Genomic DNA, 25,656 nt, shown 5'->3' with positions numbered 1-25,656 from the left:
AAAAATCTATGCTTTTTTGAAACTATAATGTTAATGAGCTATTTTAAGAAAAATTAATAATTGAAATCGTCCTTAAATATCGTAAATAGACTCCTTTTTCAGTAGCTGAGTCGGAAATTGTACAGTTTGGTTGAAAACTAAAATGTTGAACACTTTTTCATACACCTTAACCCAGTTGCTTAACTTATGTCCGACACTGTACATGGAGTCATCACTATGGTTGCCAAAAAATGTGGAGTACTAAGTAGAGTGGCGAAAGACCTAAACTTTATGGGAAAAGTTTCCCTCTACTAGGCTATAATATCCCCACACTTTGAATGTTGTGCCTCCATTATATTTCTGGGAAATAGGACCCAAAAACACAGATTGCAAGTTTTACAGAACAGGGCTATGAGGATAGTTTTGAGTTGCAACCGGTACACTCCAACGAGTGTAATGCTAGACATCCTACAGTGGATGTCGGTGGAGCAGTTGGTGGTGTGCCGGATGATGACATTCATCTATAAGATGCTAAAAGGCAAACTACCTCAATATCTAGAGGAGAGAATAGTGAGAGGAGAACATCTTGTGAGGGAATTCAGACGAGGGTGTGTTCGGTTTGTGAATGAGTCTATTAGGTAGCTTTTTTGTAGCACTGTACTCGTCGGCACAGGCTGGTATGATGATGATAAATTGTTAGCTTAAAAAAAAGAATAAAGCGATGAGACAACATATCTTTGAGACACGCGCACCTAAAAGTGGACAATTGGAGCATGCCACACCGATAAGACTACCCTGCCAGCACTCGTGCTCCTCGTGCCACTGCTTGTGGCAGGAGCCTCAAATCCATCCATTGATGATTTTTTTGAGGCGACCGGTATTGCCACAGATAAAAGCAATTTGGTAAAAGACTGAAATAGCCCCCCCCCCCCCCACTCACGATGAGTTACTGAGTGACCGAAAAAATCGTTGTTTTATTGGTAAAATGTAGATTTTTCACCCTTCCCCTCTCCCCGGTAAAAGACTGAAATAGGCCCCCCCACTCACGGTGAGTTACTGAGTGACCGAAAAAATCGTTGTTTTACTGATAAAATGTAACTTTTCCACCCCTCACCCCTCCCCTAATACATTTATTTACGTTTCCGCATATTTTTATGTAGGTTTGTTTATCTAAAAAGTGGTAATTAACGATTTTTTCGGTCACTCAGTAGCTCACCGTGAGTGGGGGGGCCTATTTCAGTCTTTTACCCTCTCCCCTAATACATTTATTTACGTTTCCGGTAAAAGACTGAAATAGGCCCCCCCACTCACGGTGAGTTACTGAGTGACCGGAAAAATAGTTAATTACCACTTTTTAGATAAGCAAACCTTCATAAAAATATGCGAAAACGTAAATAAATGTATTAGGGGAGGGGGGAGGGGTAGAAAAGTTACATTTTACCAGTAAAACAGCGATTTTTCGGTCACTCAGTAACTCACCGTGAGTGGGGGGCCTATTTCAGTCTTTTACCACGTTTCCACATATTGGTAAAAGACTGAAATAGGCCCCCCACTCACGGTGAGTTACTGAGTGACCTAAAAAATCGGTAATTACCACTTTTTAGATAAGTAAACCATCATAAAAGTATGTGGAAACGTAAATAAATGTATTAGGGGAGGGGGAGGGGTGGAAAAGCTACATTTTACCAGTAAAACAGTGATTTTTCGGTCACTCAGTAACTCACCGTGAGTGGGGGGGCCTATTTCAGTCTTTTACCAACCCTGCCACCAAATGAATGAGTTTGTGAGTGTTCGATATTACATAATCGATTGACAAAAATACATTGTTTATTTCACTTAAACTTCAATTTCCGTACATTTGTTATTCAACTATCATTCTACTTTCTACGACTCAGGGCAGTTCAACGAGTTTCTATGAACATGGAGCGATCACTGAATTCATATTTACATCAATGTTGTATGCAACATCCTCTCCTCGCTTTCACCCCATCTCATCCAATTTCATTTTAATGCTGAAAAAGCAAGGAGCACCTGTCTAAACAGGCAGGCAGACTTGTTCCAATTTAGAGCAGGCTGTGTTGATTCGTAAGTTTGGGCAATTGTAATGAACCTTTGGAAAAAAAAATATGTAAAGAAAGGTGATGGCAGCCCGAAAAATAAAAAAAAACCTTCGCGCTCAATGGCACTGGGATGAAGGTTAAGCGCTAGCCCGGCCCTGTGAACGCCCAAATATCAACAACGCCGGACTGTGACTGAACTGGACATCCAGCGTTCTTAAGCTACCTAGAGTGTTCGCCTTAGTGCCAAGGCACATCTTGTATTGCGCTTCTTCTAGGTTTGTATCACATTGTATGGGATGGAAAATATGCACCAAAGACGGGTCCGGCGCCCGGAAGATGATCAGTTCTTCAACACCGTTAACGGCTGGCGGAATCGTGGGGATGTGCGCTGTGGATGATGGCCCGGTGACAGTCGAGGAGGAGGGTTTCGGATTAAGCGAAGCGCCACTCGTTCGCATTCGAAGCGGATCCCAGCGTCCATCGGCAATAGCCACCAGCCGCTGATTTCCCCGATGATTCAGTGCTATCACATTCTCGATAAACACGACATCCTCCAAACCCCAGCCGGTAATGTCGGTGCTGAAACCCTTCAAGTCCGGGCGCTGCAGATCAGCCTTGTACATCCCCGCCAACCCGTAACCGAATTGCCGGAAGTATCCGTTCTCATCGGTGATCCTGTACGGCAGAGAGAAGTTTTCAGGCAGTAACGGGAGGGCGAAGTTTTTCAGGGACGTATAACCTCCCATAGAACCTTGCATGACTATTTGAGTTTCTGCCTGCCAACCCATCATCTGCGGATCATATTCGCTGAAGACGATTGGCAGATATATTTGACGGCCCCGAATAACATTAAGGCGGATGCGATCGATGGACTGCACAGTGAAAATCATATCAACATCGATGAAAAATATAATGTCATCTGATGCGCAATAGGACGACCGTATAGCCCGATCAAGTGCCACACCGCGAGAGAAGTTGCCAGTCAGAGGCAAATAGTTGATGCGGCTACCCGGATAGCGCGCCCTCAAATTTAATAGTTGCGTGATAAGTTCCGACGATTCCGGAGCTTCGACGTACAAGGCAACAAGTAGATCCGTACGCTGATCCTCCTGCCGTAGCGCAACCTCCTCGAAGTTGCGCAAAAAGCGCTTAAAGGTCTCCGAGCGCCCGGACAAGGGCAAGATGAAGACAACACGATCCTTGTTCTCCTTTTCTTTCAGATTACTGCCTATGCTGTCTGTTAGCCGCTCGAGCTCATTAAACAGGGTCTTCACGCGATGCGAAATGCGATCTACGGTACGTGAAAGGAAACAGATCCAATTGCCAGTGTTAAGGACAACAACATTCGAAACAGTCGGAAAGGAAAGAAGAGACCCACTTACCAAAGCTAGTCGCTGGATCTCGGGGTTGTTTTGTTATGCCTACGGATGATACGTGCTCTGCCTGATTGACAGATGCTTGACTAGGCATGATTTGTGCCGTGATTTCACGCACCCGAATTTCTGTAAATGATCGCTGGATGTAGAGGTGGCGCCGGACCGGAACCGTCATCTTCTTGCCGCGATATTTTTTGTACACCAGTAAAAGATCAAGTATTAGATCCTGCCCATACATACTGTTGACTCGCATATAACCGTAAAGCAGCTCCCGAAACTCGATCATACGGCCGCGCTGTCGCGAGAAGTTATTGATGTGCTCCATAATCTGGTCGTCGCAATGAAATACAATCAACCAAAATGTAGAGCCACAAGGGACAGTGAATAGTGTAACAGGTATCAGTGATAAATGTATTAAGTACACGCAATCGACTGTAGAATTCTTGCTTACCTCCCGGATCACGTCGCTAAGGCCTTCCTTGATAGATGACTCCATGCGGCGTTTCGGGTTTGGGTGCTGGCTCGAGTATAAACTCTTGGCAATAAAATCCCACTGAATCAGTTCGTCGAGAGTTCGCGGTCGGTGCCGATTTAGGTCTGGCGTAGCACCTTGAAGTAAAATAGTCAATGTTGGCTAGAAAACTCCGCGGTCGTGGACAGCACGCGTGGCAATCAAGGCGAACCCCTTGGTGACTATAATATAAAATGAGTAACGTATGTCAAATGGAGTCTACCTACCGAGCACGTTGTGATCACCAAGATAGTCGATGTTGTTTTCGTCCTGGGGAAAAATCGGAACACCCGGTGCCAGATTCTTGTTAATCTGTGGTAGCTGCAGCAGCGATGTCGCCATCGCGATATCGCGGTGCAGTAGAAGCGAATGTTGCCGGAGCTCTTGTGCACTCAAACCTAGCATGTAAGCGTGCAACCGATACATGAAGGCTGGTTGTTTAATCGGATGGAGCGTGATCGCGTTATGCACCTCTTTGCTCTTGAGAGTGCCCGAAAACGCCCGATAACCGCTAGAGTTATGGTGCAGTATGGATTGCATCTATAAAAACAACAAAAATGAGAGAACAAGAGAGAGAGAAATAGATAGAAACAGAGAATGAGAGAGAGAGAGAGAGAGAGAGAGAGAGAGAGAGAGAGGGAGAGAGAAAAGCGAGAAGAGGAAGTTAGGTTTTATCCAAAGGGTGCCCGAAAACGGTAGCCTTCTAAAGGGTTTCACACACCGCTTGCGAAACGGAACGTTGCGTGCGTTACGGCTCGTCTCTATAGGGTTTATACTACCACACTCAAGCAAAATATACAAAATTATTTGTATTTTGCATGAATGTGGTAGTGTGGACCCTATAGAGACGGGCCGCAACGCACACAACGTTCCGTTCCGCAACCGGTGTGTGTAACGTTTAAAGCCTAAAGTACCTCGTAGTTCCAGGTGCATGGTATTCCGGCAAACTTCTGGACGCATCGTCCAACCTCAACGTCCTCATGCGTACTGTAGAGATTCTTCAGACAGGACGGGATATGCGGTGCAACGCGCCGCAGCGTTTCACGGCTCATGATCACACCCGGCCCACCCATACAAAAGTTCTCATCGAACTCTAGAGACAACAGCCCAAAGTCCTCAGTATTACCGCGTCCTGCCTGTCCGATAAACTGCGGCTTCGAGCTATCGATCGAGCGCAGAAACGGCTCAAGCCGATCCGTCCGCACGTAAACATCGTCGTCGGCCCGCACGAACCATTCAAACCGGTCGATGTAGTGCTCGTACATGTAATGCAGCATCATGAAGCTTTTCTTCTGCGGTGGGTAGCGATCGTCGACGCCCTTGAGTGCAACTAGCGGCAAATCGGTGGCGACTGAATCCTGCGAGCTGAAAAAAACAATCCGGCCAGGGATCTGCCGACCCCAGGTTTCATATACGGCACGGGCTCGCCCTTGCAGGAAATCCTTCGCCGTCATCACTCCGACTAAAACGAGCGTGTTCTGCGAGTTTGTTGGCCACTCCGTTGATTGCAGCCCGATAATATCTAGCGCGGCTGTCCGTGGTCCAGCAAATACCGTGGAATACATGACGAACGTAACGAGACGCAAAGGGACGAAACGGAACAGATCATGTTAGTGATTATTGAAGAACACATCAGACACTATGATATGTCCGCTCTGAGGGGCCAAGACACTTAGCAAAGAGCTAAGAGCCGTAAATCTGAGAAGGCGTCATTCAATGAAGCTCAGAAGCAATTTCTTCATCATCACCAATTGACGTCGTCTGCTAGCCGTGGCCGGGCAAACGCGGCTGCGCGCATCGTGATCGAGAAGCACCGCGATGCGCAGCAGTATGCGGTCAATTATTCCATCAGCGCAAGTGCAGAGTCTAGGTTCACTGAGCGGATGTCCTGCCCAAAACATAGAGTGCTGCAGTAGTTTATCTCATTTCTCTTGAATGCTTTGAACTGAAGAGGATTCAACCGGTGGGATTATTGGGATTGTATTGTTTATATATATATATATATATATATATATATATATATATATATATATATATATATATATATATATATATATATATATATATATATATATATATATATATATATATATATATATATATATATATATATATGTAACACTACTACTACTACTACTGGTAACAGTTCTTAGTACTTACAATTCTGTTTTATGCCGTTGATCGAGTTACACATGCTCACGATCTCCAGTGTGTGATAGTTGCGCAGCAAGGCGCCCACGAACAAACCAGCTATTATGCCAATTACAGCACCGAGCACTTTCTTGCGTTGGGACATGTCGAACACTCCGCCCCCTTCAACTAGTACGTAGTGCTGGCCTATAACCTTCGACTTGCATGTACGCACTTCACTTCGGTTGCTAGCACTAAATTACACAATTGCCTATGAAGCCACTTCTGGTTTGCTGATCCCACTACCCACAACACACCACGCTTCAATTCTTCTAAGTTCTTATGTTTAAAAACTAGATGAGCAGATTATACCTACCTGCTACCGTCGTCAAACCTGAGTCCACCATCTCAGACTGTCATTGCGCACTCACTTTGATCTTCGCTTTTCGTTCACAAGGCACCCTCGCTGGCCCTCCGGGCATGTCGATCTGTGCAGACATGAAGTGTCGAAAAGCGACTGGAGAGGCAGCTTTGCCGTGGTTGCGGCATGAAAGGAGCTGCCTCAAATATATAACCCTTAGTAGTCTAAGGCAGTCGCGGCATCCTGAACACCACCCTTCCTATTCATCCCTCTAATTCCTTCTTCTTTTCCTTTTCCTTTTTCGCCTCTCCGAGTGGTGAGCGTCGTTCGTAGCGATACAGCTGCAGTGATCGGTTAAGCTGATCGTGGCCCAGCCCGCGCAAATACTTGTGCACGCTGCTGGTAGCCGTCCCCGGATCCGTCCGTACTCCGTGTGCGGTTTGGGCAGCATCAGCGGCAGGGGACGGTACTGCCATTGGTGTCCAGTCGAACACCTACTACCGTGGGAGGGATTTGCAAGCGGCCTTAAACATCCGAGCCGGTTTGAGCCGTGTGTACGATGAATGTGGTGCGATTAGCGGCGCCAAACCGTCGAAGCAAACTACAAAAACAGAAAATAGTCAATTACTCCGAGGGGGTCAACAAGGTGACTGCATATCTATGAAACTGTTGTATTGGATGTGACTCGCGCCGCCGGCAACGTGCCGCTAATTGTCACCTCTGGCCCGTCTACCGCGCAAACTAGCGAAGCAAATGTTCCAGCACTGTGGCGATCAATGCTAACGGACCACGTGCACTGATCATGGCGCCCGTGGTAGCCCGTGGTTGTGTAGTGCGCCGCCAAGCACATCGTCAGTTCGTGGGTTGACTTGATTTGAAAAACAAAATACTGCCGCTATCGATTTGCCCTGGAAGACATGCAATGGCTGGAGGGGCGTGGAGCGTAGGTAGAAGACCCGAGAGGAGGGGGGGGGGGATGATGAGACCGTTAACCGAAATCGAACGAAAGATAAGGATCCCCTTGCTTGCTCTGTTGAGCGAGCGCAGCATCGTTCATTCGGGAAACAATTTTCGTACCGCACAGCGGCGCGAAACGGCACCATTCGGCTGCATATGTTACCTTCTAGCCATGCTACTTGCGCCGCTCTTCGCTCGATATTGGGCCTTGGTAGTACAGAGCGCTTGTGCGTAAATTTCGGATACTGTAGCGCAATTTCGGATACTGTAGCGTAAATTTCGGATACTGTACGTTGAAAGCGATAAGCGACAGTAAAAAAAAGAAAGCAAAAGCTGTGCAAGTGTGCAACACCAGCGGCTTATCGATCGGTAAGTACGGCGATAAGAAAATAAGACGTAAGCAGAGGGCGCAGGGGCAGCGTTGCACACCATTTTTCCTGCCAGCGAGCTTATCGCAGATTTGACGAGGCAAACACACAGCAGCGGCACGGCAGCGTGGCACCGAGCAATAGGTCTAGGAAAGAGTTACGCACAATCCGATACGTGAATACCCAGTTTACGCAAGATTGTTTTCAATTAAGTTCACTGCCAACTGGCACTGCCGGGTAGACAACGACGACCGTCCAAAGCCTCATTAGGCCTAGCCCATTAGGCCTGTTGCCTAGCCTGCCTGCATGCTGTAAAATAATAATCCCATTGCTAACACTAGTAGCGGTGTGCGCCACCGGCATACATTATAGATTAACAGAATGAAGCAAAGTAAGCTGAACTTAGCGAGTAAGCTCAACATAGCAGATAAATGCTATACTGATGCATAACAAAAATATAGAAAAATGCGCAAACCGGTAGACCATCAATGTGTAATTTTATATACTACTGTGTCCAAAAATTAAGGTGACATTGGATGTATTTTGAAAGTTCCTTAATTTTTCTTCCAAATCAATTTTTTTGCCATCAAAGTAATCCCTCCCAGACACAATGCACTTATGCCGACGAATTTTCCAGTTTTCTAAATATGCGAAAATGTCGTCTTTCTAAATATGCGAAAATGGCTCTATCGTGCCAAACAGTGTCCCCGGAACGAAATTTTGGGCTTGTCTAATAGCCAGAAGCTACAGTGACCGGCATAAGTAAAAGCCCACCTCTTGATTTTTGTAGATATTCGATTGTAAATCCTATATTTTTTATCGTAAACAGCAAATGTTGTGTTTTTCTTGAAGGTTTAACATTCCTCTTTCAGTTTCACTAGCTTTCATCTCGATTGGATCGATAACAAATTTTTGATAAATGTTTAAATGAGAGATGGTCGATCACAGATGTGACAAAAGTAAAAGCCCACCTACAATGAAATTTGCTTAACAATGAATATGGTCCATCCTTAGCTCGGATTTTAAGTTACAGGTGTTTTGGCATGACGTCTACACGATTTCAGGTGTATTGAGGTTTAAACTTGTTGAATAACTTCCTAAAAAATAATTGTTTTGATAATAACATAATTCTTAATGAAATTTTTATTTAAAATTTCCCACAAATTCTTGATCCGTTGAAAATCTTGGCTTTGAGAAGGCCATTTGAGAAGGGGAGTGACGCGGGAACATTAAAAAATATTAGTTATTTTAGCAGTATGTTTCGGATCTCTGCCCTGTTGCATAAGAAAAGTGCTTTTAAATGGGCTTATTCGTACTGAGTCCATCAAATAGTTATTAAGGGTGTCAACATAATTTTCGCCCCCCATAATACCATCATTTTCTTTAAATTGTCCACAAGAGCCATGGAAAATCCACCTCGCAACTTCATACTACCACCTCCGTGCTTGATTATGACCGGTACATTACGTTCTTGCAAACCATGGTTTATTTTCGCCAATCTCTTTCGTGATAGTTTATATTAAATGTTTCCATTTATGATTCGTCAGACTATAGAACATTGCTCTAGCCTGCTTTTAACTTGGTTACACATTTCCGGGTGAAATTCAAACGTTTAACCATATTTTTTGGCTTATAAACGGAAGACTTTTAGCATACGCACTCTTGTACTCATGTAGAGCTAATCTAATGTGGCATAGTTTGCTCCAAAATAGACAGCGACAGGGTTTTCATGATGGAACAGATAGTTAATTCTAACGATTTTCTAATCTCCGGAATGGCTTTTATCATTTGTTCGATCATTCGTCTTCCCAGAACGTCCGTTTTAAAATCTCATTTGCTGTTCTGATGAACATTGGTGATTAGTCATGATGGCATAAAGGTGTCCCCTACTAATAATATTTTTTCTGCTAATATCTGTTGAGACACATGATTGAATCAATGCTGCATAAGAAGATTTCAGGCATGCAACGATTTTTTTTCCTCCCATACACCCATTTCTTTAGCGAAAACCCGTGCGCAATCGACTTACTACTGGAACTACTACGATTAATGGATTAAATTACTGTAAACAATAATGGGGGGGGGGGGGGACCTAAAACATTAAAACAGATGTAAACTAAAGGCCTTACAAAGATATAGTTACCAGGGGGCTTTATTAGAGTCACAATAATATTTATTGTAAAGTGGGCTTTTACTTTTGTCACATCTGTGATCGACCATCTCTCATTTAAACATTTATCAAAAAATTGTTATCAATCCAATCGAGATGAAAGCTAGTGAAACTGAAAGAGGAATGTTAAACCTACAAGAAAACCACAACACTTGCCGGATACGATAGAAAATGTAGGATTTATAGTCAAAAATCTACAAAAATCAAGGGGTGGGCTTTTACTTATGCCGGTCACTGTAAATGTAACCAAATCAGGCGCATACGGTTTTATTGGAACGATATTAGTGAAAATTTTGGCAAAAAAGTCACACAAAAACCAACGAAGTTTGAGATGGTCATTATCGTGATCAAGCGCTGACGCGCTTGAGATGAACAACATCCATCCAAATGTAATTACCGGATATGTTTGATATGCCAATATCATCAGCAAAGTCTCTTGTTAATCGACGGTTTTCCAACATCAAATCTTTGATTTTTTGGACTTGAGCTGCATCGATTGTCGTTGATGGTCGTCTAGAGCGATTTTCCTCTTCAAAACGTTCCCGACCCTCCTGGAAGCCTTTCCACCAACTGTAAATATTTTTTTTTTTACGGAGTATCGTCACTAAAGACATTCTGTACCATTCTCATTGGTATATTCGCAGCAGAAAAATTATTTTTAATGCAAATTCTTTGCTTAAAAATTTGCGTCATGGAGAAAAACGAAGAATGCACTTTTAGCAGTTCACAAAAAATATGTATCTCAAACACTAGTGAATATTTTGACGTGAAACTGCCATGGTTGTCAATAACAGTGCTGACAACCTATAAAAAATACAAAATTAAAGATATCCATTTACGCGGGCAATTTGGACACCATGTCACCTTACTTTTTGGACACAGTAGTATTAAGCGGGTAGCTACATCTTGTGGTACACAAAATATCTTTTTGGGTTCGCACTAAACACTAAACTAAACTAACAGCACTACTTGACCAGTGCTGATGAAGCCCAATAAGATGAGACCCTGCCGGTCCGATGAACGAACTGAACCTAGAAAAATGTCATGCAACTAAATAGGAGGACGATGGCTATAGGTAAACTATCATCTCCTGTCTTACAAGGCATCATGCTTGAATCGCGAAGAGGAACTGTGGAGCCCTCGTATGCGCCAAGAAAGTACTTGTAAAGCACTTGGTTTCATGATTGTTTGTTTCCAAATGTGATGCGAACATTTTATTCGAATTGTTGTGCTTAGACCTTAAGTTAAACGTAACAACCGATTCAAAAGCAAAACATAACCACCCCAGGCTTAACGTTCTACTGAAATTGCCGTCAATGGCACTTATGTTCACACATGCGGAAGTGCTTGGCTCTTACCACCTGGGATAAACGAAAACAAATCAGGCAAACGCGAACCTCGAAACAACCTAGGAAAAAACTGTTAGCCCCAATCTGAAACAAATGGAAAGTTGGACGGACAGTAATACAAACCCATTCACTGGTTTGTATTGCTGTCCGCCCAACTTCATGCAGGAAGAATCATGCCAAAAAACAAAATGAAACAGGAAAACCTGAACTTAGCACGCGCCCCCATCGAAGTCAGATCTCGAGGACCTGAGACCGCAAGCGGAAATCAACCCGCTCGCCAAGGCTCGAGTTTACATGCAAAGAACCTCGCGGGCACATACAAGCTCTAAACAAAAAACCAAAAGCAATGTTCGCAAACAGTAATAAGAAGACGACATACTCGAGCACATGGCGACCAGCAAAAGGGGGTGTACATGAAGGGGTGAATGAGGATTCTTAGGTTACCATATATGAGTGTATTGTGTACGAGCGCGACACTGCCAGAACGTACCGAACCGAACGCTAGTTTGGACGGTTGTGTGTGTGTGTGACTTTTCCGTCACCCGCTGTCCCCAACTAACTCGATCGTGCGAGGGTCATTGGTCTTGAAGCCCAATTGGATAGGCTCAGGAGATGAGGAGGGACCCCCTCTGCCTGTCGCTGCGGGCATGCTGGCAGCGATCGAAAATTTAATAAATCGGCAAAAATACTACCCTTTTATTGCGTTTCGCGTTCGCTATCCATCGTGTACCCACTTTGAAATAGCTTTGATGATTGGTTGTGGGCTCCCGCCACACCGCGCTAATTGCATTTGGAAAACGCGCACCGACCACGACGACGAGCCGGCACCAAGCGATCTGTGTGTTCTCGAACCACCTTGACTGTGTATTGTGTGTTCTCGAACCACCTTGACTGTACACGCACCAAGACGTTCTTTCACTTCACCTCCTCCTCCTCTTCCTCCTCTTCCTCCTCCTTCTCTTCCTCTTCCTCCTCTTCCTCTTCCTCTTTCTCTTCCTCTTTCTCTTCCTCTTCCTCTTCCTCTACTTCCTCTTCCTCCTCTTCCTCTTCCTCCTCTTCCTCTTCCTCCTCTTCCTCTTCCTCCTCTTCCTCCTCTTCCTCTTCCTCCTCTTCCTCTTCCTCCTCCTTCACTTCTTCATCCTCAGTTACTTACTAAAAAAACGATAAGGGAAAATGCACAACTTACCATGTGCAGTGGCAACGAGCAAGAAGATTTCCAAGGCAGGAGGCCAGTGGCATGCCAACGGGGTGACGAAAAGCAATGCAAAACGCAAAACACCGTGCACTTCTGTTCCATGTGTGTGACGGTATTAGAAAGAAATTAGACAGATAGAGAGAGATCGCGCGAGAAAGATAGAAAGAGAATGAGAGAGAGAAGAGAGAGAGAGAGAGAGAGAGAGAGAGGAAGGGGGAGAAAGAGAGCGAGAGCGAAAGTGAGAAAGAGTGAGGGAGAGAAAGAGAGCGAGCGAGAGAGAGAGAGAGAGGGAGAGAGAGAGAGAGAGAGAGAGAGAGAGAGAGAGAGAGAGAGAGAGAGAGGATCAGAGCCAGCAAAAATGTAAAAAAAGACGCAAGAAAGAAGCTATGTGCAGGGATGACATAACGAAGCAGCATTTACGTGGCTGACTGAGGGGAAACCCGTGTACGGAACGCACGGTATTTCTTTGGTCTTGTTAACCTTTAAAGAGAGTTGTACCCTTTTGTTGTAGGTCGGTGCTCTATATATGTTTGATGGATGTGTGATGTGTTGATGGAAGCGGATATGTTGTCTCGCCGTGCGGTGCATCGCTAGCATCGTCGCGAATATCAACCTTGTATCAGTAGCAGCAACAACACCAGCAGAAGAAGCACACATACATTCATGCGCAGTTATGCCAATCCAGATCGTTGGAATTAGGTGTTCATTGCTGCTTCTGTTGCTGCTACTGCTGCTGCACATAATGCTCTTTCTAGTTTAGACCGGCCATCGCTGCTGAGGGTACGGTTGACACGACCGGCATGCTCTGCTGTTTCGTGTCCTGGGGTCTTCTGGATAGTGTTGTTCCGAATATTGTTTGATTGATACACCAAGGAGACAGACAGTGCGTTGGTGTGAAGAGATTGGTGCAGTTGTTTGTGGTACGCGTACCGAGCATCGTCAATTGGATGGATCTGATTCTCCTTTCGGGCTTCCTCCTCCTCCTTGACCGTGAAAGCGGGGAATTGTATCAGTGTGTGGTCGGATCACGACGCGCACTCTCTCTCTCTCTCTCTCTCTCTCTCTCTCTCTCTCTCTCTCTCTCTCTCCCTCCCTCTCTCTCTCTATCTCTCTCTCTCTCTCTCTCTCTCTCTCTCTTTCTCTCCCATTGTCTTGACTGTAACTATACAATGGTCACTAGTGCGCCTGCTGTCGATCGTCCATGCAGCTCCCTACACATTCTTCAGGCGAGATGGACACAGCAGCCAAAAGGCGCAAATCACCCTCTCCAACAAGCAATGTGCGTCATGGTGCTATGCGTCTTTTGCTGTTTGGCGTGCACTATACTCACCACTGTTGCGGAACGCCACCGGCTGGCATCGTCGAAAAACACATAAAACACTCACGTTCAGAGAAACGACAACACCACAGATCATAAACCCTGCTTCTGCTGCTGTTGCTTCTACTGCGTGTGATTGTGATTCGCTGTCGTTCGATGGTCACCCCGTATGTCGCCAAAAGCCACGGGAGACTGCACACATCTTCTTACCGGCCGGTCTACACACCGGTCCGTTGGTATGCATGCCTTCACTCTATGCAAGAATTCTCTCGATCGTCGGCTTTCTCACTGCTACTGCCGCTAACTAGAGTCTCGAAACTCATGAGGACCGGTTATTTGAGCTCTCGCACATTTTAACACACACACTCGCATAACCGATGGCGGCCGTCGCGCGGGTTTCTTGCCGTCGCCCGCAGCGCCACCGCAATCGCTCTCTTGACATGCCTCGAAACTACACACACACACCCATACAAAAAACCTCGCAAGCTTGGCCGACTGACGACACGTGCACGTTGGTGTCAGCGTTGGGTATATGTCCGTGTGCGTGCACCCGTACCCCTCAATATTGTTTATTTGATCTTTTGACTTCGCTAGATTTATTGTAGGAAAACCGATTTGCTTCCTTGGTTTTTCGAAGCTAGCACAATGTCTCTCTCTATTTCTCTCTCTCTCTCTCCCTCTCTCTCTCTCTCCCTCTCTCTCTCTCTATCTCTCTCTTACTCTTTCTCTTTCTATTGCGCTATTATCTCAATTTCGGCGCGCGTGAAAACAAGCCGATATACGATGAGACATCGCTGGCGGCCTGTTTCGTGAAACAACCCAGGAAAGCGACTCTAAACGCACATCCTCCGATTCGGCGAATATGTTCCACTAGCAATTACCGATCGTTTTATTTTTATATGAACATCACAGAACAGCAGTCACTCGGCCAAAAATAAATCAAAGACCACAGAGAGACAGAGAGCGAAAATAAGCACATCGGCCCGATTCCCGGGCTTTCTTAACGATTGCTGGACACAGTAAGCGAAAGAATAATAAGAGAAAGAGAGAGAGAGAGAGAGAGAGAGAGAGAGAGAGAGAGAGAGAGAGAGAGAGAGAGAGAGAGAGAGAAGAGAGGGCAGCTTAGACAACAGTCACAGCTAACATTAGTTTGCGGCAGTCGGTCTAAGGATGATTGGTCGTCGGCAACCTTGACCACTACATCGCTTCAATGGAAGGCGCATGTGGTCCAGCGACAGCGTTACAATTTGTGCTATGTCGTGTGACGCACATACTTTCTTCGTTCTTTTTGCTACAAAGAAAAAATAGTAAAATAAAAAGGAAAAAGAATGCCAGCCTTATCTGTGTCTCACGTGCAGTTGGGCTGTAAGTGAGCAAAGTGGGCTCGCCACTGCTTTCCATATGTTTTTTTTTATTTGTTTTGTTGTTTTTTTTAAGCAGAGCGTGTTTTATTACATGTTGAGTGATACGTCCTGCTGACAAATGCTGATATGCAGTCACAGCGACATATGCTTTGCAAAAAAATGTGCACAGCACGCTACATTCTGAGCGATCATTTTTCTTGCTAGCCGAAAAAAATTCAGCCTGACAAGTCAGGCGAACAGGTACAATGGCAGACAAACCAATTGATGATCTCGGCACTGATAAATTAGCTAATCAGTCGATCACAATAGAAATCCATTAATCCTACGACTTCCTACGGTTCTGCTGCTATACTTGGATGACGTTACTGTCACCCCAGGCCGCGATAGCCATTTGCTGTGGGTGAGGGCGACAGTACCCGGGCACGCTAAAATGATAAATACACCAAAGTAAACAACAACTTAAACAAAAAAAGTAGGTAAAAGTTTGTAGTGAATGCAAAAAAAAAAAAAACAACGCCAACAGCCGTCAAAGGCAGGAGGCCGATTCATTCGTACATCAAAGGCTCCAGGGTAGCTGTGTGCCCGAAATACCCGGAACCTATAGGAAAACAACAGTAACACGGATAGTAAAAAAAAGGATATCTTAATTGCATCATCATCAACCTCATACGGTTTGGTGATGAAGGATATAAACTGCTTTCTCTGGCCTCACTAAAACCCCTTGAATTCATTCCACGGTCCTTCCGACACGTCCGACAGCGCACTCGATGCCCTCTTCGTCGTCAATCGTTGAGTGGCCTGTTTGAAAAAAGGGGCCAATGGACAACATGAAGGGGTCTGCTAGCTTTGGATTGAAGAAGAATTATTGTAAACCCTGTCACCCAGCGAGAGACTGCGTTAGCGATGGTTCAAACAAAAACCGAAAATAAAACAACAACAAAAAAACAGAAAATAATCCGAATTAAATCTCCACGGCACGACATGCACGGCTGGAACGAGGGGAAAAGGCAAAAAAAGAGTGTTTACGTGAAAGAGAGTGACAGAAAAAGCAAGGACTATTGCGATGAGTCGGGGCTGATAATGTGTCTAATGATCCTAATATTTGCCACGCTGCTTCACCGGGTTCTGCACTGCTGCGATGCCCCCTGCAGTGACACACGGGGATATCACCGGGAATATGTCCTCTTGTGTGTGAGTGTCAAAAGGGAAGTGTGCTTAGCTTTAATGTCGAACGACTGCAGAGGATAATTCCAATACAGGTCCCTTCCTCCTTCTTTGAAGAAGATACCACGCACACAGGATGTATTGTGAATTATTAGCAACAACAGCGGCGAACCCAGCGGCCCAGGTGTTCCCGGATGTTGCAGCGAGCGGACATCGGGCGTAGAACCAATGGCCATAGGTGGTCTCTCTCACCCGCACCTGACACGCATAAAACGCATAAAAATAATGGAAACGGTTCGTTTGCGCGGCCACCATCAAGAAGGGTGGTGGCAATTCATTCTCAGTTGGTGCACAACGTCTGGCCGTCCGTAGAATCCACACTAACAAGTTGGTTCATATAGAGTGAAAGAAAGGAAAAGGGTAGTAGTGGCAGTTGTGGTTGGTTTGAATCGTTGAGGTTATGATCTGATGGCCAAAATCATAACAACCCTTATTAATGATCGATACTAGAGAGCATACTGGTCGCGTGGCTGGAGATGCATTTTGTTAGTTTTTTTTTACATTTGAACATTGTACAGTGTGTCCGGACATTACACTTTGTCCAATTATTATCAAACCACCATTATATTCATATGTCATCCCAAACCACTAAAAACATTGCTTAAGGGGGGGGGGGCTTTGGTTATTTCGGGTAAAAAAAAACTTATTTTTGACGATTTTTAATAAAGAAACTATCCAAATTATTTTTTTCAAAATAATGTCATATTAAACTACAACTTTTCAGTAATATTTGATTATATTTTGGGGAAGATTTGTTCAAAAGTGCGTTCATGGCATCCAATCTAGAAAAGCAAGTTTGCAAAAATTTACTTTTTGCGGTGCCCATCGTAGCCACGTGCCGGGTCATCTGAAATTCACAAATCAATTTCTTTTGGTTAGATTAAAAAAATTATTCAGGTAGCCCCATCGAGTTTTTGTTAAATTCCACATTTTTCGATTTTTGGCAGATTTTTAAAGTTGAAAAAGTGATGCTTTTTTTGATGTTGCCTCAAAAATCGATCAGTTCACTAGTTTTTATGCTACGATGGGCACCGACTTTGAAAACGTAGGTTTTGGGAAACGCGATTAAAAGTTGCGAGATGCTTTGAGCCTTGTATGAAAGTAGGATTTTCAAAAATCAATATCTTTGTCAGTTTTGCTTCGATTGATTTCAAAATTTTACACAATACTCTTGAAAGGATAAGCACTAATAAAAAATTTAAAAAGTAAATGCGAAGAAATAAAATAAAATACCGAAGCCCCCCTCTACAGCTCACGAACTGCATAATACTGCTCTTCCCTAGCACCCTATTTACAAATTAAAAGTTAGAAGATATTTTACAACGGATTTTATGCTGCAGTGCGAGCAGATATGGCCAACAAATACATTTTATGATCTTTAATCGAAGCAAAAATCTTATTTCTCAAGTAGGAAAAAGCCATTATACTAACTTTTTGACAAAGTTTTTGATCAATACCGATAGCAGAACATCTCCTTGAAAACTAGTGTGAAGAAAAAAAACAATCCTGAGCATACCAGCTGCATAACGATTCACTCAGACTACGCAGGAATTCTCATTAAAGCAATAAGCGCAAAACATGGGTTTATTGGCTCATTAAATAAGTCCTAGCTGTTTACAACGATGAATAGATTTGTTTTTTTTTAATTTCAGAATACACATCTAGGCTGAATGGGCATTGCCCTTATAGTAACAGGACCGAGTGTATATAGTATAATGGATGACACGGCTAATAGGATGGTCCATAAAATAAGTGTGGTCGTGGGTCGGGAAGCAAATGAATGGTGGCACCACAGAATACATGTGGTTTGGGTGGACTTTTTCTCTATAGTTCCGTGCGCCGTTTACGCCATTATCACATGCAGATATGCTATTCGGTTGAACGAGGATGTGACTGACCACACATCCTTACTGTTGCGAGCGCTAGGTCAGTTCAGAAAACCGAACGTCACGCAAATGTGCGGCCAATGTGCAATCTTAAAATATGATTACGCCATTTCAACGATTACGCCAACATAAGCATGCAACGCGCATGATGAGCTGCCGAGATAATTGTGAGAAAAAGTTCGCGGAAAGCCATGAATGCCTCTTCCTAATACCGCTTCTTAGAACAAACGGCAAACTGGAAGTAGGTGAACGGGACCACAAGGTACGGTATACACGGTACTTGCCTCGTGTAGTGCTCGTGTCCCGATCAACCATTGCATTGTGTCACGAACAGAAGAAGTATATGCCGGAAGGGGGCAAAAACGATGCAGCATTACTTGGCAAGGCTTAGGAAATCTGGGTACCTGGGCCACACATTGAGATGCTGGAGTGGTATGGGTTTCGAAGTTGGTTAACCAATGGATATAACCAAAGGCGGGGGGAACGCCGGAATACCCATTTACATGTGTCCCGCATATCGGCCAGAGACTGTACTTCCAGCTACTTCTGCTGCATGCCCTGAGGCGACTCGCAGCTCGGGCCTTTTTTGTGTGTCTTCCATGCTCGAGTGCCCTTTTCACTGAAGCGGCGTGACGCGGGGTATGTTCGACTCATCCCGTTTGCAGCTTCCCATGAAGACGGCACACTGTGGCGGAGGTTTGTATTTGAAATGTTTTCCTGTTTTTACTCGTTGCTTTTGCTTCATTACTCTGTTCCTCTCTTTTTCAGCGGAGACAGCAGCAACTTTGGAACGAGACGTCAATGCTTTGCATCTTTCGCTCTGAGATTACAATTCAGCGCCGATGGGTTTGTTGACACAAAAGTATGGAATTGACGAGAGCAAACTACATAAGGCAGAAGCAAAGCAAAACGAGAAAAAGGAGTATGAAGAAGCAGAAGAAGAGGAAAGAGATCAGAGAAAGACAAAAGAAATTGGTAGAAGTGACGCAGATATGGCCTCTTGTCAGGAGCTCGTGCAGGCGTACGAGAAGGGTGTGTTGATGTCGGTATTCTGACTCGTTGTTTGGAAGCAAAATATTTGGATTCACCCTTTTTGGCTACGATCACGACAAGGTCATGTCTATATGTGAAAACAATTGGCTCCCTCGAGGTGGAGGGAGAAGAGGTCCGCTGTGAGGAGGAGCCAGGAGTGTGTGTTCCGCTTGAACGACTTGCACGACCGTCAACGTTCCGTGTGTCCTGCCGTGCGCGCACTAAACGGTCGATTTGCCAGGAAATTAGCTTAGCCGAAGGCGCCACTCCGATGGGATACGGGATCAGGAGGGAATTCACCCACCTCAGCTAATAAATACCCCTCTGCGCAACGGGAACAGAGTATTTCTCGATTGTTTCCATTCAACCACGGCGACCGATCAAGCGAGAGTGATTTCTTGAATAGTAATTTATGCATACAATCAGGCGTCTGAAGATTACGAACTACTGCTGCTCTGGCGCGTTCGGCGATTGGATGAAGGTTGGTTAGTCGTTCCTGCTCATGCCGAAAGGCAGGCAGGCTGGTAGGTAGTTAGGGAGGCAAACAGACAGGCAGGGTGAACTGGCAGATGAGCGACAGAGAGCTATCAATCCTCGGCGTCTTATAAGGCGCCGCTATCGGCGACAGAGATAGTCTCACGAATGGCTGGACGCAATAACTGGCTCTTACATCATCGCAACGCATCTCGTGCGTGCGCGCATGTGTGTGTGTTTTTGTAGGTGAAGTCCAGATTACATTCGTATGGTCGTTAACCCACCACCATAGATAAGGCGACCTGCAGGTGATAGATGCCATCCGAGCACCTATTGGCAAGGGCGGTCATATCTGCGGGATATGCGATGATGGATACAGCAATGCGGTGCTCTAGACCAGGATAGCTTAGCGGGGGCAGACTCTCCATTACGATGCATCGTAAAGAGCGAAGCAGGACACAGGGCTTCGTATGCGTTTTATGGGGATGCATTTTCGGACTAGATCATAGTTTTAAAGCTTCTCCTACTTTCTAACTCACTAGCGCACGCGTATCCATCTTTACGGTAATGTATATTTAAATGTAATGAATTTCTGATCCTTTGATCAAACTCTCGATAGCGCCATGTAATACCTAATATAGCTGCCGGGCTACCCAAAACGCACACACACCTCGGTAAAAACTCCAGGAACCAAACTCCTTTAGATTTAGTCGGCAGCAGATTAAGGTGAACACAAACACACAAAAACACCCACACGCACACGCACACGCGCATACGGGGGCTTAATTCGCACATTTCAGGTTCTTTTTCAATCCTTCCTGAGCTTGACAAAACTAGACGCTAGCTCGTCATTTCTGCAATGGTGGTTTATGTGAATGGATGCCTTTCCCTCATCCACCTTTCGTGCAACAGCGTAACGACAGAGTGTAGTACTGCTCTACCTATCAGCCTACTATCAAACCCAATTTTATGAAATATGATATTTGTACGCAAACGATCGCACATTAGGGGTTCGCAACCATACGCTGGGCGCAGCTGATTATTGCCGCTGCATTTAGTATTATCAACTACCTAGCCAGCCTATTCCTCCGTGTGTTCTGTTCGGGGTATGGGGGGGGGGGGGGGGGGATAACTAACACCCTCTGCACACAAGGAGCGATGGTCGTAAAAACTAGGGGCGTGCTGCATGGTTGTTGTCCTTTACGCTCCATGCTGCAATTCGTCGGAGCCAGTGTGTTTGTGTGTGTGTTTGTGTGTGTGGTTGTGAGGTGCTGGTCGGTTTTTAGATCGTTTACGAGGTCTGCCTACCATCCTGTACCAGAGAGAAACGCCAGACATACGTCGCTGGCAGCGCTGGATGCGAAAACAGAACCGGCGTGGTGACACCCGGTCGACGTCTTTTCCCGACATTGACCAACAATGGGGGGGGGGGAGGAGCTTGGGAGGAATGTCGTGCTCGTAAAAACCGAACCCGACATTCCATCTCCTCACTCTCCCAAAACCATCTGCGAGCTAAATATGCTTCCAGTGTGTTAACCAACTAAAAAAGGTCTCGAATAGACACCATACAACGCCCCCCCCCTCCCCCCCCCCCCCCCGGGGTCAGGCACACACGCGCAGGAAGGTTGGTCGGTCAAGACGTGGAGCGAGTGGGAGGAAAATATATTGAACATCATTCATCCTCCAACATCAGTTCGGTATCGCTGAGAAATCAAATAATGTCTTATTTAGCGGCAGCAGCAACCAGTGCCATTCGGTGGACGCCATTGGGTGTAACATATTTTTAGTGTACTCACACACATACGTATACAAGGAAGAACATAAAACGGTCCGGAAATCCTGGAGCCTGCACAGCAGACACACCCTCGAACAATTCCGTTCGTTCGCCCGCCAGTCCGGGATGTGAGACGTGCGTGATTAAAAATCGGAACGCGGCAAGCAGTAAAAATGACCAAAGGATGCTGAAGCCGGATAATGGGAGTGGATGTATACGATGGTTGTGGTTTATTATGATTATTAGTCGCAAATCCTGAGATGCATGTGAACGCCTCCAATGGGTTCGCCTTCGGACTTCGGAAGCGATACGGCCATTCCCCGCCTGTGCGTTCTTCATTGATACCATCAGATGATGACAACGATGACCGTGACGCTAATGATGAAAAAGAAAAAGAAGAGAGTTGGTAGGGTGATGTAGTGCCTTCCAGACGTTATGCGACGCCATTTTCCGAGGTCCATGCGGGCGTGTGTGTGTGTGTGTATGATTGAGCAGTAGGTTGACAGTGGGTATTGATGGTGATCGACCCCACAAGTGTTATTACAAAGTGTTATCGCATCTAACGCAACCTAACGCTTGACACTCAGGAGTTTCTTCGTCGTGACGATCGAGGGTGGGAGCGGGGTGATTTGATGTATGACCGTTTGGAGTTGGATTAGGTCGGTTATCGTGGGAGGGTCGTAAAAGATGCATTTATTTAATCCATAATTATTTACCTTTACCGGTGGGGTGTGGACTGGCGCCGACGAAGCGAAGAAAGACGAACGCGTCTTAATGTCGTGTGCGGGCGTGTGATGGAAGGGCTAATCCGTAAGTTACGAGCTTAGTGGCGTACGGTCTGTGTCGCGAACCGGGGATGCACCAAGGCAACGGTAGCTGGCACAGTAGCCTTATCACGATAGCCAAACGTTCTCCCCGAAAACGCGGAGTGACGACATGAACCTGAGTAAGGCGGTCGCACCCTTAAATCAATTATTATTCGTTTCTCTTTCTATCTTTCCCTCTCTCTTTCTCTCTCTCTCTTTCTCTATTTCTCTCTTTCTCTCTCTTTCTCTCTCTGTCACACACACATCCACGCACGCACACACGAGGGATTAAAGGAGCACATCCTTTTCTGGTTAGTGTGACGCATACAACCCCAACAGGCCAAGAAGTTGCAATATGCGGCCAGCTACAATCAATCCTCCAACCCTAGACAACAACTGTTGCTGTGTGTTTTTGACCAGCTCGGTTTGAGGGCACCAGCGAAACACCAATCGCCTTTGCATCGCATTGTCAACTTCGTCGTCGTCGCCGCTCGTTCGTTCAGTTGACAACTCGTCTGCGTGACGACTGACTGACAGTGTTTTGTGTGTCAGTCGGAACCGCGACCGGGTGCAGCTTCACGCTATACGGTTCGCTGACCCTGTGAAACCGTGGCGTGACACGCCAATGTGAAAATGGGACCCGCGAGCACTCCATGGTCCACGAGGTGCGGCCGGCTACACCGCCGTGAACATGTTCATTCGACACGTGGCGCTGTGTGTGGGGGTGGCACTGGTGCGAAAGCAATGCTAAGGGAGGGTTGAAACGTCTCTCCGAATTACCCGGCACGTTGGCCACTGATCTTTGTGCAACGATTCAACGCCGGCACTGCTGCGATTATTGGATCTGGGCTGCGGTAAGGCAAAAGACTGGGGTTCTTGTCGTATATATATATAGAGACAGAGAGAAAAAGAGTATCCTGGCAAGGTACAGGATAGTGCCGGGCTTGGTTTTTGTTTTCAGTTGTTTTGGTAGCCACTATTGGCTATGTGGTTGTGTGCTATTCATCACAGAGAAGTATTCGCGGTTTAAAGTATTGTGGACATTGATAAAAAACAACATATACAACAAACACTCGTACAAATAGACACTAGCGTCCGACAAACGATCGGCGGACGTCAATGAAGCCAGTCTTCATCTACGGCGTGCCACTGTTACGCTGCGAATGACCGTCGTAGCGCATTTGTTTGGCGATCCGATTGACATTCGTGCTGTTCGCTGCTAACGATTCGGTTGCTTAATTTTTATGTACCCGCCACCCCCTCAATTCGATTTGCGTATTGTTTGTTTGTCAGCGCGCTGCTCCCGGGATATCCCTCCTTATCCATCTCTACTCCATCGTCCTCATCCTGCGTTACCAGCAGGGAGTACAATAATCACCACCGCACCGTTTCACCTTTTTTTTTAATACCGTCTCATTACAGGCCTCCTCGCCTCCGCAGTCTCGCGTCAGCTGCGCGTTCCTGCTTCACCCTATGGCCCTGTCCTATGGCCTGGCAGAGATGGCGGAAGTAGGGTCGTGTGCGTGGTTTGAAGACACTGAAGACCACTACGTAAACGAAGGACGATTATGATTCGACGATAGCGAGGGGCGGAGTTAGGCGGGAAGATTAATTCCAATTCTATGCAAATGAACAAACACAAATCGACACAATCGACACACGGTGCACGGATGCGGCAGACAGGTAGGCAAACAGGCAGGCTTCCTGTATCTATGGTGGCTGAGGGTTCGCTTTGATCTCCAAACGAGGAATTTAACGGAATATTTCTTCTAGGTACCCCAACAGATGACTGCAATCGTTAGCTCTACTGCATTTTCGTAGCGCAACCCCTACCTTCGCCCCCCCTCCCAACCCTTCTTCTTCCCTCAATGAAGATGCGGCCCCAGCCTCTACAACAACGATTGTGTGCGACCTGGAGACGTGCCTGGCATGGACGCTGATACTTACGTAAATAACTCAATAACCGCAAATCAAACACTGCGCTGCACATCCAAGCAATCCATTAGCGCGAAAATCATTAAATGGAGTTTTCTAAGCCCCCCCATCCCCCCACCCACACACACACACACACGCATAGGCTATAATCTTTGGCATTCGTAATGTAGGCACTTTGAAGCTGAAATCGAATCCCGTAGCAGCAGCAGCAGCAACAACAAAGCCGGCGTGCGCGCGATTTTCAACCAAAAAAGGTGAAGGGGGGGTTTGTAGTCACGCTTCTTATGTGTCGTTCGCTTCCCATTTCTCTCCCTGCGCACATATTAATGACACAAACAAATGGGGCAAGTCCGACGGACGAAGAGAGAGAAAAAGAGAGAGAGAGAGAGAGAGAGAGAGAGAGAGAGAGATGACGGGAGAGATCTCGCGACGCGAATTAAAAATCGTCAAATCTGAGTGGTCCACCCCCCTTTCTCCACAGTCACGGCCGAAATGAGTGGCAAAAATGAAAATGGAAGTTTTTATTGTTTATCCTCCACGCTTTGATGCTTTTACGAGATTGACTGACTGATCCGTGCCTCGCGTTACCGCCGCTGCACGGCCGTTGCTTCCGGCTTCCGGTTGTAGCGAGTTTGCAAAAAAATATGTTTCTCGATGCGCACATTTCGTGCCTCCGTTTCGTCGCCTACTATTGCTGGCTGCATGGGGCATAGTTTTTCTTTTCTGTTGGCTGCTGCTCTCCGGTGGTCCCGCCAGTCAGCCAGCCAGTCAGCACAAAGGATCAAAGCTTGCTGCTTGACGGTGGCTGACAGGACACGTATTTACTTTGTTGCAATTACAATACGTGTCTAGTAAAAGACTGATTCTCAGGACCAGGCGCTCGATCTCTCTTTATCTCTCTTCAGCCACACCCACGGTGCACGGAGAAAGAGAGCGAGTGAAAAAAGGGTCGAAATCGGAAAGGAAAATGCTACCCAAACACCTTTGGCGATTTGTTGCGCAGTTTATTGGCAGACAGGAGCAGAAAGGCAAACATGCCGAGAGGATAAGGAGGAGGAGAAATAGAAGAAGAAGAAGAAGAAGAAGAAGAAGGAAAATAGGAAGGAAGAATAAGAAAAAGCAAGACTAGTTAGCGGTAGTACTTTATGAAGCGGGTGGATTAGGTTCGTACCTCTTGTATGAACCAGTGACGTTTGCTGGGTGAAATGGAAAACGGGGGACTGCTGCAGATCAGAATACACTGCACGAAATCAAAATAGAACCACCATGTTTTTTACATTTTTTCTCTACAGGGTGGCAACGTGAAAGTGACACACTTACTCCAGGGCCCCCTGTACTAATTCGGACCGCTATAATTCAGATCTTGGTTTACAGTTTGAAAAAGCAG

General features: G+C 45.8%; 1 protein-coding gene across 6 annotated transcripts; it reads right to left on the bottom strand.

The window, feature by feature from the left end:
- Positions 1-1,643: 1,643 nt before the first annotated feature.
- LOC125948702 (chondroitin sulfate synthase 1) lies at positions 1,644-14,066 on the bottom strand. 6 transcript variants are annotated; one of them, XM_049675030.1, is made up of 9 exons: positions 13,787-14,066; positions 12,955-13,439; positions 12,448-12,549; positions 6,087-7,018; positions 4,841-5,457; positions 4,154-4,466; positions 3,867-4,024; positions 3,422-3,743; positions 1,644-3,330 (listed from the first exon to the last, which is right to left on the bottom strand). In XM_049675030.1, exons 4-9 carry the CDS (start codon positions 6,220-6,222, stop codon positions 2,177-2,179), a joined length of 2,700 nt encoding a protein of 899 aa, XP_049530987.1. In that variant the 5' UTR covers positions 6,223-7,018; positions 12,448-12,549; positions 12,955-13,439; positions 13,787-14,066; the 3' UTR covers positions 1,644-2,176. The 6 variants fall into 6 exon arrangements, with proteins under 6 accessions (XP_049530987.1, XP_049530996.1, XP_049531004.1 ...); XM_049675039.1 differs by lacking the exon at positions 12,955-13,439; XM_049675047.1 differs by lacking the exons at positions 12,448-12,549; positions 12,955-13,439 and having other exon boundaries at positions 6,087-6,310; positions 6,433-7,018.
- Positions 14,067-25,656: the final 11,590 nt, after the last annotated feature.

Source organism: Anopheles darlingi, chromosome X, assembly GCF_943734745.1.
Source record: "Anopheles darlingi chromosome X, idAnoDarlMG_H_01, whole genome shotgun sequence".
Lineage (NCBI taxonomy): Eukaryota > Metazoa > Arthropoda > Insecta > Diptera > Culicidae > Anopheles > Anopheles darlingi.
The sequence above is the reverse complement of the archived record's forward strand: the minus strand, read 5'-3'. Positions and strand labels throughout refer to the sequence as shown.